Source organism: Schistocerca piceifrons, chromosome X (genome assembly GCF_021461385.2).
Source record: "Schistocerca piceifrons isolate TAMUIC-IGC-003096 chromosome X, iqSchPice1.1, whole genome shotgun sequence".
Classification (NCBI taxonomy): domain Eukaryota; kingdom Metazoa; phylum Arthropoda; class Insecta; order Orthoptera; family Acrididae; genus Schistocerca; species Schistocerca piceifrons.
The window spans coordinates 371,512,465-371,532,182 of record NC_060149.1 but is presented as its reverse complement, the minus strand read 5'-3'; the positions used below and the strand labels follow the sequence as shown (position 1 = coordinate 371,532,182).

General features: G+C 37.2%; 1 protein-coding gene across 4 annotated transcripts in view; it reads right to left on the bottom strand.

Annotated features, from left to right (window-relative positions):
• Positions 1-19,718, bottom strand: part of LOC124721359 (ATP-dependent helicase brm) — a 439,280-nt gene that overhangs the window by 28,041 nt on the left and 391,521 nt on the right. For 3 of the 4 annotated variants that reach the window (XM_047246290.1, XM_047246291.1, XM_047246293.1), the window contains one exon: positions 7,567-7,659. The exons of the other annotated variant lie outside the window; for it this stretch is intronic. In XM_047246290.1, the coding sequence (XP_047102246.1) occupies positions 7,567-7,659 (93 nt within the window). The remainder of the gene's footprint in view (positions 1-7,566; positions 7,660-19,718) is intronic. 4 annotated transcript variants of the gene reach the window in all.

The window sequence follows — 19,718 nt, the reverse complement described above, 5'->3', positions numbered from 1 at the left end:
GTACCAAAGCTCTCACGTCCGCACTGATTTTCGACAATGTTATAAGTTGCGCTAGGGACCGCATCTGCCTTCTTTCGAAGTTAGCGGGCAACTGCGCTGTTATGCGGCGGCTCGTTTCGGCCCATTCAACATCTGTCCTTCAAGTGTAACGAGTGAGTAACTGAGTTTATATTTCATACCTGCCACAGCAAATTTGTGTTCGTGGGGTTTCTATTCTAATTCGAACGTTTGACTTACGCTATACGTATTCGTTTCGGAATATCGTTTCTACGTCTTCCGTTAACTATACGTGGTTAACATTATGAAGACAATTAATAACATTTGTGAAATACAACATTGTTTGCGGAAAACATAATGATGTTCGAAGTCGCCAGTTTTTCCACGACAAACGACTTTCAACAACTTATTACATGCATAATTGTTGCAACTGATTGCCGGGAATTGTGTGTGTGTGCGTGTCTACACACATTTGAATTACAAAAAGCAAATACTAAAAAGAAAAAAAGAGGGTGCATGGCGCGAGATTCGATACGGCGACCTTCGCATTACGAACCCGAGCGCTTACCGCTGCGCCACGACGCTGTAGAAAATTATTAATTGTAGAGAGTCTTTCATGGCAACGGTTTCTTTTAACTGTCTATTTTCTCGACAACGGCTGAGAAGTGCATCTTGGTGCTTTGCCACATTACACCTCTGGCCATGAGCTTTTATTATGCGCAGTATGAATCGAATCTGAATTTCACAATTGGCGGCCTCCCCTTGTAAAATTATTTCCCTGCAGTTGTCAAGATCATCATCATCGTCATCATCATCATCATCATCATCATCATTTAAGACTGTTTATGCCTTTCAGCATTCATCTGGAGCATAGCCCCATTATAAAATTCCTCCATGATCCCCTATTCAGTGCTAACATTGGTGCCTCTTCTGATGTTAAACCTATTACTTCAAAACCATTCTCAACCAAATCCAGGTACCTTCTCCTTGGTCTGCCCCGACTCCTCCTACCCTCTACTGCTGAACCCATGAGTCTCTCGGGTAACCTTGCTTCTCCCATGCGTGTAATATGACCCCACCATCTAAGCCTGTTCGCCCTGACTGCTACATCTATAGAGTTCATTCCCAGTTTTTCTTTGATTTCCTCATTGTGGACACCCTCCTGCCATTGTTCCCATCTACTAGTACCTGCAATCATCCTAGCTACTTTCATATCTGTAACCTCAACCTTGTTGATAAGGTAACCTGAATCCACCCAGTTTTCGCTCCCATACAACAAAGTTGGTCGAAAGATTGAACGGTGCACAGATAACTTAGTCTTGGTACTGACTTCCTTCTTGCAGAAGAGAGTAGATCGTAGCTGAGCGCTCACTGCATTAGCTTTGCTACACCTCGCTTCCAGTTCTTTCACTATGTTGCCATCCTGTGAGAATATGCATCCTAAGTACTTGAAACCGTCCACCTGTTCTAACTTTGTTCTTCCTATTTGGCACTCAATCCATTTATATTTCTTTCCCACTGACATTACTTTTGTTTTGGAGATGCTAATCTTCATACCATAGTCCTTACATTTCTGATCCAGCTCTGAAATATTACTTTGCAAACTTTCAATTGAATCTGCCATCACAACTAGGTCATCCGCATATGTAAGACTGCTTATTGTGTGTTCACATATCTTAATCTCACCCAGACAGTCTATTGTTTTCAACATATGATCCATAAATAATATGAACAACAGTGGAGACAGGTTGCAGCCTTGTCTTACCCCTGAAACTACTCTGAACCATGAGCTCAATTTACCGTCAACTCTAACTGCTGCCTGACTACCCATGTAAAGACCTTTAATTGCTTGCCAAAGTTTGCCTCCTATTCCATAATCTCGTAGAACAGACAATAACTTCCTCCTAGGAACCTGGTCATATGCCTTTTCTAGATCTATAAAGCATAGATACAATTCCCTGTTCCACTCATAACACATCTCCATTATTTGCCGTAAGCTAAAGATCTGGTCCTGACAACCTCTAAGAGGCCTAAACCCACACTGATTTTCATTCAATTGGTCCTCAACTAATACTCGCACTTTCCTTTCAACAATACCTGAGAAGATTTTACCTGCAACGCTGATTAAAGAGATACCTCTGTAGTTGTTACAATCTTTTCTGTTTCCATGTTTAAAGATTGGTGTGATTACTGCTTTTGTCCAGTCTGATGGAACCTGTCCCGACTCCCAGGCCATTTCAATTATCCTGTGTAGCCATTTAAGACCTGACATTCCACTGTATTTGATGAGTTCCGACTTAATTTCATCCACCCCAGCTGCTTTATTGCACTGCAGTCTGCTGACCATTTTCTCCACTTCCTCAAATGTGATCCTATTTCCATCATCATTCCTGTCCCATTCTACCTCGAAATCTGAAACATTACTGATCGTATTTTCACCTACTTTGAGCAACTCTTCAAAATATTCCCTCCATCTGCCCAAGGCATCCACAGGATTCACCAGCTGTTTTCCTGACCTGTCCAAAATACTTGTCATTTCCTTCTTACCTCCCTTTCGAAGACTGCTAATTACACTCCAGAATGGTTTTCCTGCAGCTTGATCCTTAGTCTCCAACCAGTTTCCAAAGTCTTCCCAAGATTTCTTCTTGGATGCTGCAATTATCTGTTTGGATTTGTTTCTTTCTTCAACATAACTTTCTCTGTCTACCTGAGTTCTAGTATGTAGCCATTTTTGATACGCCTTCTTTTTCCTTTTACAGGCTGCCTTGACTGTGTCATTCCACCAAGATGTTTGCTTCATCCTACTTTTACACATTACTGTTCCAAGACATTCTTTAGCCACTTCTAGTACTGTGTCCCTGTACCTTGTCCATTCCTTTTCCAATGGCTGTAATTGACTGCATTTAACTAACTGGTACCTTTCTGAGATCGCTGTTATGTACTTGTGCCTGATTTCCTTATCCTGAAGTTTCTCCACTCTTATCCTCCTACATATGGACCTGACCTCCTGCACTTTCGGCCTCACAATCCCAATTTCACTGCAGATTAAATAATGATCAGTGTCATCAAAGAATCCCCTGAATACACGTGTGTCCCTCACAGCCTTCCTGCATTCCTGATCAGTTATTATATAGTCAATGACAGATCTGGTTCCCCTGCCTTCCCAAGTATACCGGTGAATGTTCTTATGTTTAAAAAAGGAGTTTGTGATTACTAAGCCCATACTGGCACAGAAATCCAAGAGTTGTTTCCCATTCCTGTTGGCCTCCATCTCCTCTCCAAATTTACCCATAACCTTTTCATACCCTTCTGTTCGATATCCAATCCTGGCATTAAAATCACCCATGAGCAGAACACTGTCCTTGTCCTTTACTCTAACAACTACATCACTGAGTGTGTCAGAGTTGTCAAGAAATGGAAAAAATTAGTAAACTTAAAACAAGCACTTAGGGCTGGTAGTTATTACACACCAGTGCCAATATCTATGATAAAAAGACAAATCACTTGAACTTTGAAAATTAACTGAAAGTTGCACTCTTCCACTTATGGGGAAAAAAGCCTGATAAATATGACATACAAAGGAAACTACTAATGTAGAAAAACAAAATGAATGCTTTAGATCTTGGTATCAAAATAGAGATGAAAGACAATAGTCTACAAGGACAGTAAAAACAAAAAGAGAAACCATGAATTTTAGTTGGTTATGTGCACAAATTGATGACAGAATTAATGTACAAAAATATCAGTTGGATGTGTGAAAAATATGATTGGAACTTAATGATTCTGATAACATTTCTTCAAACTGTATACATAAAACAAGTTGGAGGTAAAGACAAGGAGGATGTGTGTCAAATGTGACAAGCAATGAAAGATTAACATTGCAAAGAAACCTCTCACATGTTTTAATTGTTTTTTTAAAATGTATTTTGTTACAGCACTCAGTTAACAGAAATGCATCTGACTGACCTTTACAAGATTCTTTGGATGTAATTTCATATGTGACGGTTTATTTTTCCATTAAATGTATGATGTATATCCTTCAATCAAAACCAGTCAAGTAAGTGTGACCAGGTATAGTGCCCATAAGAAACTATTTCAGTCACCATATGGCTCAACATGACTGATGTAGACTTATGCTAGTTCAAGACAAATGGAATGTGAGAGTCCACTTTTTTGCATCACGCCAGTCAGGATGACATAAAGAGAACCATAATGCCTGTTTCAATGTCTAACATTTTCTTTACTATCAATACTGGACTAGTCATGTTTCCATTATTTAAAACAGTATCTTGAAATCATTCACTTAATTACATGTATTACAAGCAACATTAAAAACTACTACAGATAGATCTGATCACTTAAAATGTCACAAGACAGACTTGTTCAAGAGCAAACCTAAAATTATTTTCTTTCTGAGAATATCAAAACACAAAAGATAAGTTCACTATTCATTCATATCCACAGTTGGTAACCTGCCAAAAAAGTTTCCTAATGATTCTGTGATTAACAGAAATTTCAACATTGTAACAGACAACTAGTCAAAGTAATCAAATAAATTTGTCAACTTCAGTTAAAAGTTGTAGAAAACCCTTTGATATTTTTGAACAGTCCTTTTTATAGGCATGAGAAAATAAATGAGAATCTCGGGCACAAGGTAATATATCTACATGACAGAATAATCACTTCTACACGCTATATGCTTCAGTTACTCTGTATTCGATAGTTTGTTGCAAATTCAGCTATGAAAGACACTGCAATGCTAGCAATAAGCTTGATATCAGAAATGAAATATATCTGTAACTTGATTTAAATCAACCTAATGCTTTCATGCAGTACTGTCTTTAATATGTAGCTGGAAAAGCCTACAAATTTCTTAAGAGATCCTGAGAACCTCAGAGTCTGGAACTAGGTAATTGCAAGTGCACTAGAAAAATCATGTTCCAAACATGAACAAATACGCAATGTTTAAATTAACTAACCTATGGTATGTGAAACTCCACCCTGTAAAGAACTGTTAAGTACGGAACACCATTCATTCATTCATTCATTCATTCATTCATTCATTCAATCATTTTGTTTAGTGAATACCATCAAGAAAGTGGGTCTTCAAGACCATACATTAACAAAAGAGAAGTAAATAACAAACTTAATCTGTACGTTATATTAACAATAAACTATTGCTATACTACTTAATACAATCTGTGCATATGTCAGCTACTTATAACCTTGAAAACTAGAAGGAAAGCTGCTACTCTGAAAAAAGCTGCTGCTTCCTAGGTTATACTGTATTATAAAGCTAATGTTTATCTTCTATTGGTATCTTAATATTCATTTGATTGCATTAGCATTTTTAAAGAAAAGTGACCTACATCTGTAACAACAGAGGCCTGTACCCAATACATTACAACTTGTCAAGCAACTTTGCAGTGAAAATTTTTACTTGTCATGTAGTAAAAAGAAATTTTCAATCCTTGCACGTAAATGATCAGATAATTTGTAGTAAGAGTGGCTAACAAAAAAATGTTGTTAATTTTTTTGTGAAAATTGGTAGGAATTACCAATTTCTTGCTTTACACAAATGGGAGCTTGTTGAATGCCTCTGCACCTGGATAGCGAATTCCACTGTGAATACTATAAAAGGACACAAAGTCTACATAAATTTTTTTTATCTTGTTTTGACTGAGCTAATTACAGTAATTGGTTTTTATTATCAGCAACAAACACAATTAAGGAGTACATGTACTGTGAAATTAATGTCACAATTTCAATATCCTCAAAGAAATCTCTGCATGACGTGTCGTTTGCTACTTTACACAATATTCTCACTACTTGCTTCAGCTGAATAAACACGTCATTTATTTCAGCTGCAGTGTCCAAGATGGTAGTTCTACAAAGGGTGTTCAAAAAAGTTTTGTACAGTTGTCTCTAATTCTTATATTTTTTGCAGAAGGAGAGTATATATATATATATATACACACACACACACACACACCTACGTGGAATGTTTATATACAAGACAAGACAAGACAGAGTGGCAATAAGCTAAATCAGCCAACACCCTTGTCTTCAAGTCAACTCACAGAATTGTAATTTAATATTTTATTTATATTTTTCCATGTTATTTTAATTGTATTTGCAGAGCTAACATAGTGTGCTCTCTTTTATACAGAAAAATCACTCAAAAATGACCCAGCAGGTAGAAACTAGTCATGAACAAATAGCATAAATATAACAGAAGTGGGGAAAATGCCACCCTCTTTTACTTTACTATGTGTTTACTCAATCTGAACTTGTTACCCAGTTGGACACCAAGGCATTTCATTTCACACACAGGGTTTCATTTAGTGTATGATAATGTCTAATCTTGGTGCCAGCAAGTCATTTTTGCTAGTTTGAAACTGCATAATAAGAGACTTTATGTGATTCAGACACACTGTTTGCTGTGAACCAGCTGTATGCCTGTTCGGCTATAGGCTGAGCTGTGTCTTGTAAGTTGGGGTTGGACCTTGATTAGAATACTTGTATCATCAACACAAATTGAAGTTTCTGAACTGACCTTTAAAGTCTTTGGAAGGATGTTCTGAATGGACCAAACTCAAAACACTGATTTCTTGTGTGCTTTGGACTGTAAAGCAAAACTGACAAAGGGAGTAAAAAAAATAAATGTGAAGTGCAAAGAAAGAAGATAAATTTTTACACTCAGTAGACAAAGCCTATAGTAACATATGGTAGACATGGCAGTACAAGTACATAGACAATGAAACTTCCTGGCAGATTAAAACTGTGTGCTGGACCGAGACTCAAACTTAGGACCTTTGCCTTTCGTGGGCAAATGGTCCACCATCTGAGCTACCCAAGCATGACTCACGACTTGTCCTCACAGCTTCAATTCTCCCAGTAACTGTGAGGACGGGTTGTGAGTCAGGCTTGGGTAGTTCAGATGGTAGAGCACTTGCCCGTGAAAGGCAAAGGTCCCGAGTTCGAGTCGCAGTCTGGCACACAGTTTTAATATGCCAGAAAGTTTCATATCAGCGCACACTCCGCTGCAGAGTGGAAATCTCATTTTCTACATAGACAATGCATAGTAATATTTACTTAATACAATAAAGTGAAATTTCATATATGTCTAATAAAAAACAGAACATCACAAAGAAAAAAATTCAGAACTTTTCCTGTTACCTGTTTCAGTCAAGAATTACCATTAATCTCATTCTTTCTTTCTCAGCATAAATTGCAAAGAACATTAACTATAAAAATTTACAATAAATAATAAAGTTATTCTGAAAAAGCTCCCATATTCAGACTCAGTGAGTTTCATAACACTAAATAACCATTGCTGCCCTAAGTAACAGCACTATGCACCTATTCAAAACAGACGGAACGCCTTTACAAGGCATCCTAGACACAGACAGAAAGAAAAATGGAATATTGTAGCTTCAAACCAATAACTTGCATACAGACTGGCATCTGTTGTTGTTGCTGAGCCAAACATTATAACAGAATTTACACTCACTGAGCTCTTCTTTGTGAATCCATTACATTTTCCCATGAACATATAAGCAGACTCACTTTATACATGCAAGGTCCTCTCACTCCTGTGCGCTTTGCCACACTATGGGAGCACAGGCTGCCTGCATGCCCGCTGACTGCTTGATCCCATGTCTACACATTGGGCGTCATGCAAAAAGTCACATTTTCATTAGAAAAATCTTATCACTAACGCCTTCTCTTACATATACTTGGGTTCAAATTTTATAACATGACATGGAATATGCTGTTGCATGCTATGATCACATTTTCAACAATGATGAAGATCATTTCATCTTTGAAAATAAAAAAATGTGCTCGATGATGAAAGGCTTCACAATTAGATAGGTTTTTCATCAGTTGTTGTATTCTCTCTCTCTCTCTCTCACACACACACACACACACACACACACACACACACACACACACACACACACACAAATATTGTAATGGCTTTGTGTGTGTCACATCAAAACTTCAATCGTGATGATGGATGAAGATTTTTACACTATTTCAGAATATGAGTCCAGTGCCTTAGCTACTTCACGACCTCAATCCATAAGGATTCCAGACGGTGGGAGACAAATAATTATTACCACAGGCTCAGACCAAATGTACATCAGGATCTCAGAAATACCATAAGGAACAACGTGTACAGGATTCTTCATGCAGATAAGTGTCTGAGGAATTCTATCATTCTCAAAAAATTGGAAAAGTTATATGTGTGATCAAATAAATCATGTTTGACAAATAAAATTTTGTATAATAGGATACAAGAGACACTGGTACCTAATTAATACTTTTCACAGAATTTTTCTCAGTAACAGAACACCTTATATCAGTACATCAATGAAATGAAAGTCTTATACACAATCACTTTTCGAAAGACAATTGCAGAACTCATAAGTAAATGTGGAAGCATTTAGAAGCTGAAAAGCAAAATGTATCTTTCAATGAATGGATATAGATCTGTAACATTCTAGAAATTAATGACCAACTATAATTGGTGAACCTTGAAGGAGGTAATGCAAGGGTGTCATTAACCCTATGTCATACTGACTGGTAGTCCATGATGATGTCTTCCATCACTGAGATACTCATGCAAAATGTAGCAATTCTTATGAAATCTCAGTAAACAAAAATTTTGGAATGGAAACAGTGGTAATGGTACTGAGGATAAGAGTGGGAAGGGGGATATGTGGCTCACAAGTGCCTTTAATTTCATTGCTTAAAAAAAAAGTGTTCCAATTTAGAGCTATAACACACTAAGCAGCATGGCTGAAAGCTGAAATAAGATTTGGCAGCCAGCTGATGATCAGTTGTAACCAATCAGCTGAGCCAGATAGACATGGAAGATGTCATAACTGTTTACATTTTGTCTCAAAAAATTGAGTTCATGCCTACTAATGGTGGGTCACACTAAGCGTTTATTTTAAAATTATTTTAAGGATCTTCAAAGCTACTCTGTATGTTTTTTTTTAACTATACTTGAATGTCAGTGAAATCATTTGATAACCTTTTAGTAAACATAACAAATTTGTTCTATTATGGGAACTGATACTCTTACGTAAATTTGTATAACTCCACAAGAAAAACTGTTAATTATTTGAGGTGAATATAAACAAAAACAAAAATGATAGTTTATTGCTAATAATATTTGAAAATAACTGAAGGTTTTGGGGGTAAAATGTTGATTGTCACAGTTTAATTATTTCTTTTTTCATACCAAAAGTATTTGTTCATGCAAAACTCCGTGGTAACTAGTAACACCAAAGATTTATGGCATTAACTAATAATGATCGAACAGACGAGGACATGTGTAATTAAAAAAATTCAACAGCAGTGAAACAAAAAAACTACAGAAAATATCAGTCTCGAACGTCATTATACATTTTGTTTTGGGTTGCAAACAAGGTCTGGCTACTTCGACAAGTGCACCGAGATTGAAGACAGCCTCATACATTCTCACAAGACACCCTGTTCGTAAATAGCTGTGGGGAGACACATATCTTCCATGTAATCAGATATGTTATAATGGCTGCTGCAGCCAGGAAATTCTAGCTACACAGCCTATGATGAAACATCACCGTTTTATTGGTTGCCACAGACAGGTTTCCTAGTGCCTTATAGGGCTTACTGCCAATATTTTTGTACAAATTCTTAGGCAAGATGAAAATGCCTGTTTCCACTAACAATGTGCACATTAGGAAATGAAACGGTCATCTGGAGCAAATACATACTCAGAGGCCATCCTAGTGAAGAACAATCATCAAATAATTGCTGCATATAATTTCAATCATCCAAAAACAACAATTCTGTATCGCTGGCACATGTAGCAAGAAGGGTCATAAAGGAAGGACATTATAAAGAATTAAATGTTACTTTGCAACCTCAATGTCCACACTGAGAGACAAGCTGGAGAACTTACACGATATGGTACATCAAATAAGCACAATCAAATGACCAATTAATTCAAGATGAAAGTGCTAGAGCAAAAACCTACTGAGAAAATAGTGTTGAGCTCCCAGCAGTCTTTTTATGAAGGTGCCCATGGGCAGTTAACATATAAAGTATCTAGCAGCCAACAGAGATCTTTATCAGGTTCTCAAATCACTTTAACTGTCAACGAAGTCGATCATGCAACTGAAAAATAGTAATTGTTCAAAACTATAAAAGAATTTAGGACAGGCAAGGATGACAAATTTTCTTAACATAGTATTATACAGCCATTAGAGCTTTAAAGGAGGCGAGTTAATCAACGAATTAGAACAGCATTTTAAATTGGTCTGGAAATGAATTACAAATCTCTCCCTTTCTTTAACTTTATGTGACTGTTCCAGAACTTTACAGAGAGAACAAAAGAAAAGAGCACTATATTAGTTTTGAAAAGATTGGCAGAAATATCTATTGTCCCATTAACAGAGCAATTTCAACCTTCATCTGGATCGGTGTAGAGATAACATTTCATCTAGTACTCTGCACACAACAATGTGACCCAAATACCACCATAACTGTTTCACATTCCTGTATCAGAAAGGGACACAGCTACATATATTATGGAGGTAATTTTCATGTAGAACAAATTAAATTGAAAAGTCCTTATCTGAACTATAAAATATATTTATTGCTTGCTGTTTCATCTACACAGTCATAATAACCAAGTAAAAAGTTTTCACACATTCCAGCAATAGCAAATATTCAATGTTCGTAGCATTTGTTATAATTTAGATACCACAACACAAGCCATTGGAATGGAGGGGTGTGGGCAACTGATGATCAAATACTTGTTATATTCAAACCATAATGCCTTCCACTGGACTACTTGCTGTACCCATTTAAGTACTTACTGAACATAATTTAACAAGGGTGAAAAGTGGGCAAGAAATATCACAACTTCAACCTATGTGCAATTTGGAAACAGTGGTATGTTCCAGTATGTTCTTGTCAGAGGGGTAGAGAATTAGTGGAGATGGTGAGAGACATAGGTGTTGTGTGGAGGCTCAGGCAAATAACAACTGCAGAAAGGTGCTTCGATAGATTGTAGCATGAAGTGAGGAAGTAAGAATAAACCTTAACACCCTATGGGTAAAAAGGTCATTAATACTTGGAGCACAATATTGTATTAGACAAGGATGGGATAGGGACAGATGGAACCCCCATTCCACCCAAATAGAAGTCCAATACCTTAATCACTCCATCTCATTTGGTTTTCAGCTGAACGTAGACTGAACATCAGGAAACAAATTACAATGATAATTGCTTAGTGGAATAGGGCCTTTTTGAAATTCTTACTTAGTTTATTCAAATCTCAAACACATGGCACCATTCTTCAGTAATGTTAGAAAAAATTTTATCTTGCAATAGGTGAGTCTGTCATATCAAGAAAGAGGTTGTTTCTTTTTTTTTAATGTCACAATATGATTTTAAATGTAAATAGCATGTGAGAGCACAAACGCTTCTAATGAATTTCTGAACGTCCTCCATCAGTTTGAAAATGTTTCATTTAGTTTCTAATATCTCGAGAAGGTTACTAAACTGTGTCAGTAGTATTTCTGCAGTTTGAATTAAATACAGTTAATATCAGTGAACTCGCAGTTTTTTAAAAACATTAGTGAAGTGTTTCAATATAACTTCATCCCCTTCAACAAAATTCTTAATCTTAATTGCCACTATTTCTTTACTATCATTTTATAATGCTGAAAGGGTATAGACAGTAACAATGCATTTGTCATAGTTTATATACAAAATATGCTATAAAATACTTGTTGGAGACTTGTCTATTCTGTAACACTGTTTTTCTCAGTTTATCTTGCAGGTTTAATTATATACAGAGTTATTACAAATGATTGAAGCGATTTCACAGCTCTACAATAACTTTATTATTACAGATATTTTCACAATGCTTTGCACACACATACAAAAACTCAAAAAGTTTTTTTAGGCATTCACAAATGTTTGATATGTGCCCCTTTAGTGATTCGGCAGACATCAAGCCGATAATCAAGTTCCTCCCACACTCGGCGCAGCATGTCCCCATCAATGAGTTCGAAAGCATTGTTGATGTGAGCTCGCACGTTTCTTGGTAGAGGAGGTTTAAACACTGAATCTTTCACATCACTATGCGTGAAACTTTCCCCCACGCGTTCAACCGTTTCTTCGCTCACTGCAGGCCGACTCGTTGATTTCCCCTTACAGAGGCATCCAGAAGCTTTAAACTGCGCATACCATTGCCGAATGGAGTTAGCAGTTGGTGGATCTTTGTTGAACTTCGTCCTGAAGTGTCGTTGCACTGTTATGACTGACTGATGTGAGTGCACTTCAAGCACGACATACGCTTTCTCGGCTCCTGTCGCCATTTTGTCTCACTGCGCTCTCGAGCGCTCTGGCGGTAGAAACCTGAAGTGCGGCTTCAGCCAAACAAAACTTTATGAGTTTTTCTACGTATCTGTAGTGTGTCGTGACCATATGTCAATGAATGGAGCTCCGGTGAATTTATGAAATCACTTCAATCATTTGTAATAGCCCTGTATAACACAAAGTGCATTAAACAAAGGCCTTTGGCCATTCTGTAGTTTAATCTCTTACAACCACCTTTGTTTCATATCCACATTATCCTTATTTCCTATCACTATCTTGTACTAAATTGTCTCCTTCCAGCCTAACCTAGACCTTGGGCTATACCACTTATCAGTCTTGTCATCACAACCAATTTTTGGAGGGAGTGTTATTACGCTCGAACTGTTTCATGCAACATATGTATAATGTTAAAGGTTGGAGGGGGGCATTTTTACACTTGAACTTTTTCAGGTAACATATGTATGATTTTAAAGGTATGTCACATATTGACAATATAACAACTTGTATATCATTAAGCTTAAGGCTGTTGGAAGCAAGAAAGGGCACTCCAAGATAGCAAATCAGACACACAAAGCAAAAGTGGTTGCGTTTAGGTTATCAGAGGTAAACAGCAATGCTAGAGTTCTGTGAATTGCAGATGCTCTGGGCAGCTGTTAAAGGGGAGATGTTTCACTTCAGAGAGTTAACGGGTAACTCGATCCACTGTCTAGACGCTATTGTAAGGCATCACAGTAGAAGGTGCTCACAAAAAGATGCAAACCTGGAGTATGTTAATGTAAAATCCCGATACATCCATATTTACTGAGAAGGAGAAGTGGGAGGAATCTGAATGTGGCTGGGCAGAGGCGTCTTGGAGGTGCAGAGTCACTTGTCAGATTGGCTTAAGCTTATAAAGTGCCAGTGGATTGGTGAGCTGACTATAAGAAACCCATGTTTTTAAAAACCCATGTTTTTGTATTCATTCAGAGCTCTCACTCAGCTCACTGGGGTGCCAACTCCGTGTCACTTGTTGCCAGTTTCAGTAAGCTGCAACAAGTCTGTCTCCCTCACTTGGAGTGCTGCTCTCATAGATTGTACTTAAAATGCTGCTAGTGTTCGCTGGTCCTGTCAGCACTCACTCCATGGGCTCAGACACTGATTTCTGTTGGGCAACCAGTTGCGCCCTTGGCTTTTTTTAATGTTCAGAATGAGCCTTTAATGTAGTAGTTGGTTTCATTGCTAATAAACAGTGTTAATCAAATCCCTGAGTATCCTTGAGCCTCCAGCTGCAGGCATCCTATCAATTTTAAAATCTGTGCCTCTCATAGGGGCTTTGTAACAGTGCTTGGCGCTGTCTTCACTGGAAGTTTGTCTTTCTGCATTTGATCCCTATCATTCAGAAATTGCAGTCTGATCTGTAACCCCCTGTCTTCTCTCTACCCTGTGTTAGGACACGACACATATTCTGCATTTTTTAATCACTGCAAATAATCATTCTGCTGAAAAATGTGAAAGTAATATTTCAAACCTCCACTGCTGAAGCAGCAGCAGAAGTAACAACAAAACAACAAACTATAAAAGGGCAGAAAGATTTTGGTGAGTCTGTTACATGGGTTCCAGTCTTTTGAAAGATCTTGTTGAAGGAAGATTAAGAATATAATGTCCCATCAACAATGACTCTGCTGGAAATGGAGCATAAATTCAGACTAAGGAGGGACAGAGAAGGAAATCAGCCATACCAATTTCAAAGAGACCATCCCAGAATTTGGATCAACTGATTTGATGAAATAACAAAACCTCACTCTGAATGTCCACATGGGGATTTGAGGCCTCATCCTTCTCAATGTGAGCCCAGTGTACTAAGCACTGCACCACCTCGCTCAGCAAGGCTCTTATTGAAGTTACAGATTGGGCTCAGCATACATTAATCAACTCTTTAGGTTTCAGAAGGTGCAAGAATGCAAACAAAAATAGAAATATATCATATTAAATTCAGAGCAATTCTTATATTTAAAACAAGGCCTTTAACTCACAATTTTTCACAGTCATAACAGTAAAACTATCATCAATGCAAAGGCTTGTTGGAACACTGTAGTGCTTTACTAGACATGGTCCTGTTGAAGATAGTATGCCCTTGCCTTTCTGTGACCTGTGATCTGACTTAGCCAGTGAACTCCAGATGACAGTGAAACTTTTCTTTTTCACTTATAAAAATCAACAGAGGTGAAAGAAGTGAGGTGACAGAAAAAAATCCCTTGGACCAACTTAGAATCAAGCCCAGAACCTTTAGATTTGTCATATGACATCTAACCACTCAACCACCAAGCCACACAAAAGCAACATAATTGCCAAAATACATCAATTTTTCTAAAATTAATTAAATTTCTTTATTATTTAAAGATATCCAAACAGTTTTAACACAAGGAGCATTTATAGCTCCTTTTCAAATCAACTCAGGAAAAAAAATGCTCCACAAATTTTAAGTGGATGATATTGAAATCACTATAGCCAGATTAAAATTACTTGATAGTTGACACTTAACATATTCGCACGGGTTTCCTCCAATCAGAGTGCTCAATGTCACGCAAGAACCATTCACTGTTGTCAAACTGCCACAGTAGTTTGTTGGTTCACTCCCAGTTTATTGTCCGGCTTTCTTTCTTGATGTGTTTGGATCCCTAATCATGCGCCTGGCACTTTTATTTCATATTTCATCACACATGATAAGCACAACAAACAAAGAAACACACACGAACATGTATGCACGCACACACTGCCGCCCCCCCCCCCCCGCCCCCCCATACATACACAATAAAGCTAATAGATAGCACTAACCAAACAGTAATGGATGCTTCCGCACAAGATGCAATTCAAGCATACGTTAGATAAAATTCACATGACACTGCATGAAGCCAAATTTTTGAAGGCTGCAATTCATTGTTGCGACTGGATCACCCTAGCTATATACATGGCTACTTAACCCAGAATTGTGGCATAGGGCAATCATTAGTGTATGAACCTGACATGTACAATGTTGTGGGTTCAAATCTCATCAAAGGTAGTGGAATTTTTTATTTCTAAATCTAATCAAAATAAACTGATTATTATTTTTATTTAATTAACTGATTTACATGTAACTTTTTTATTTCTAATACTCTTCAATGTCATTTTCATCATCGTAACTACTTTTTTATTTGCCCTAATTTTTCTTCCTATCAACCTTGTTTCATCTGGAATCTGACTGTGTCACTTATAAACTGCAATGAAATGCCAATGAGGACTCCTCATCAGTTGGTAACATGGCAGCTCATGTAGCCAGTGTGAAGATAGTTTCAGGTGGTCGATGATAGTAAAAAATGACAGTTTGCTTTTTAGCCCTTAGATTAAATTTTCTGTCTTAAGTTTGCTCGTTGAGGTTAAATTTAATCACCGTGAACAAAGCGATCATGATTTTTGTTCTGCTGCAGATTTATCTTTGATACATTGCACATCATTAGGGTGTGGTCAGCTTAGATTGTGAGTTTAAATTCAGGGCTACAAAATGTTTAGTAATTGGTCACTTAAAATCGGCTGTTGACAGAGTGTCTTGCATTTTCAACACATCTTGCCATGGCCACTTCCACCACTACTCCACATTACATGCTAATTGCCTTTGTGAAATGACCCGTCATGTTTCTGTGTCACCTATAACCGAGTGATAGCCGGCAGCTTATTTGGCAACAATGTAGGGGCAAGTAACAGATGTCAAGTATCAAGTAATTTTAATCAGACTACAGTCACCTATCAGATGATACAGCAAGCAATAATTATATTACACTGAAGATTGAGGACATGCTAGTCTAAATCCTGTTAGATGTTCTTCTGGAGTAGTATACAATGCTCTTGATAGTGTACCTAACTTTATGCATTCTTAGCCCACAGCTCAGCACAATCAGTACACAAATGCTGATTTTTTACATCAGAATCTATGCTCATTTTTCAATTCTTTTGTTATATCTAGTAATAGTGTGAGACATACCATCTCAGAGGATCTCTGAAATGAGTCGAAAAATTCCATGTCAATGATGTATTTGTATACTTCATCTGACATGTGGCTGTGACATATGAACACACATCAATTTCTCAAAGCGAGTGTTCAGCTGTCACTAACCTCAGACAGTTTTTCCTAGTTTAAACAGGTGGATAAATGACATAATAATAATAATTCAGTTATATATTAAAATTAAAAGCTTCCAAATTATTAACTGGCAGGGAACAACAATCAGTCAATAACTACACTGTAAGCATCAGACACTCAAGCACAGCACCGCAACAGTCTACAACCAGAAGTTATCCAAAATGTTCATGCAAAATTCTACATTACAAATGAAGCACAAGAAAATTCTGTTTGCAGTAAGCCAATAATCAATGAGAAACACAAAAGTAAACAACACTAACTGTACATTTATTCTCTATGTACTAAACTTATCACCCACCACCATCTGAAGTGTTCGAACACTTTTGCGGTGAAGAATCAGAGAGCAATAATAATTGAATGAGTGAGTTATCATTAAAAAATTCCCAGAGAAAGATATTGAACAAATAAGGAAATGAAAACCATACCGATTAAGCACAGCCCAAGTTTTTACAGTCACTTAATGAAAGTGACTTTTGTGTTACCATTATTAAGAAAATTATTTTAGATTTCTTATTCATTTAATTAGATATAAAAATTTAAATATACACTTTATGTACACAGAATTGTAGACTAGTGTAAGAGATGTATTTATTTCTATTACACATCGCACAGTTAAACAAATGTGCTGTGGTTTCTGCCATATATAGATGAAGTTACTGTAAAACCTTACAGTTCAATTAAACATATGCCATACTTATGCTGCTGAAAAATAAACAGAATTCAATCATAGATCTAAAATATGTGACATAAATGCACTTTTCTGTTTGACAGAGGGATAACAAAACTGCCTGAGAGAATTCAGCCGTATTTACACTTCCAAAGTAAATCTAAAAAACAGTACAGTGTTTTATTTAGCCTAGTAAACCCCTCCCCCCCCAATTTCTCCTTTGAACCATGGACCTTGCTGCGCTGAGTGCATCTCAATGATGGAGGTAGCTGTACCACATATGCAACCCCATTACAGGTACATATATAGACAGATATGACTAACAAAGGTATGATCAAAAAATAAGATGAATGAATGTTTTTACCCTAATTGCTGATGTTACAACCATTTGATGTCATCTGTCCAATAGCATGATCTGCTGAGACTGGCAGTGTCAAGCTGGAACAAATTCTATCTTGTCAGTCAGCACACAGATGTTAGAATAAGGTTGTGTTTGCCACATCTGTCACACATCATAAATTTTGTACAATACATCAGCATTAAGTTCTGCTTCAAGTTGCAAAAAAGTGCCAAAGAAACTCATGAAATGTTGAAATCAGTGTATAGCAACAATGCCATAACTCTGAAGACTGTCTACAGGTGGTACGAATGATTTAAAAGCAGAAATGAGTCAGTAGAAGATGAGCAACATTTGGGACTTCCACTAACCTCAAAAACAGAAGAAAATGTGCAGCAAGTAGCCAAAATTGTTCCTTCAAACAAGCAAATAACTATTCATGAGCTTATCGGGGAACTTATCATCTCGTATGTGTCCGTGCAAGGCATTTTAACCAATAATTTGCAAATGAGATGAGTGAGTGCAAAATTTCTTCCCAGACTTTTGAGTGATGAACAGAAGATAAATCATGTGTCAGTTTGCACGGAGTTGAAGGATCATCTTCATTCGGATCCAGACTTTATGTCCAAAACTGTAGTTGGAGATGAAACTTGGGTCTATGGGTAAGACCTTGAAAATAAAATTTAGAGGTCCCAATGGAATACCCTTGAATCTCCCTGCCCTAAGACAGCACATCAGTCATAATCAAATATCCAAGTTATACTCATTGTTTCTTTCAATATTACTAAGGGCACAGTGCTATCTGAGTTTGTTCCACGGGTAACAATTGTAAATGCCAAATTTTGCAAGGGCATCCTGCAACATTTGCCAAACAATATATGAAGAAAGAGACCAGAAAAATGGGCCAATCGCTTCCATCTCAGTCATGACAATGCACCGTGAAACACCTCACTTTTGATTTGTGTGCTTTTGCCTGAAAAAAGTGTTCCTGTCTGTCCATATCTGCCTTACTCTCAAGATTTAGCTCCATGCGACTTCTGGCTCTTCCCAAAAGTTAAAACCACACTTAAAGGAAAAGTCTTGACACCATTCCTGACACTGAGAGGGGTATGAAAGACCTGCTGAATGCCCTGCCAAAAGAAACATTCCATAAATGCTTGCACTCATGGATTCAAAGTTGGGCTAAGTGCATTGCTAGCCAAGGACAGTAATTTAAAGGAGAGTAAATGAAACTCCATATAAGCTCATTCCTTTGTTTCTAAAAAAATTATTCACCATATTTTTTGATCACACCTTTTATAGTTCCTGAAGAGGGGTAATGGCCTTTTCAATACTTGCAGAGGTAACAGTCTGAATGATTAACTGACCTGCCAATGTAACATTAATCAACATGGCCTTGTTATGTAGGTACCGTGAACAGCTGAAAGCAAGGGGAAACTACATATATTATATTTCCCAAAGACATGCAGCTCTACTGTATGGATTGATGATGATGGCATTCTACTGGGTAAAATATTTCTCAGATGTAACATAGTCATCCTCCCAGATCACCTGGCATGAACTAATAAGGAGTATGTTGCCACGAAACACAAATATGGCATTCTATGGCTTAGAGTTTGGAATGTCAGATCCCTTAATCCAGTAGTGGGCTAGATAACTTAAAAACACAAACTGATGGACAGAATATCATATAGTGAGATATAGTAAAGTGCAATGAGAGAAAGATCAGGACTTCTAGTAACGTGAGTAGAGGGTTACCAACATGAAATAAGACAGTGATACATCATGAGTAGGCCTAATAACAAATCAGAAAATAAGAAGGCAGGTGAGCTACAATGAACAGCTTAGTGAACGCATTATGATAGCCTAAGAGAGAAAGACTACACCACAGCAGTACAAGTTTATATGCCTTATGGATTCACAGATGATGATGGAAGAGTAAGAATGTATATGAGATAAAAGAAGTTACTCAGATAGCTAAGGGAGACTAAAATGTAATTACAGGGTAGCGCACAAAATGTGTTACCATGTTGTTTTTGAATATTAACTTTATTGTCAATACAATCTGAAAGGAACATATACTACAATGAAGAGCCATCCATGGAGATTTGTTCTAACTCAGCACATGCTCAATATGTCCACCATTTAGTTTCCTAACTTCCTTCAAACGAACACTG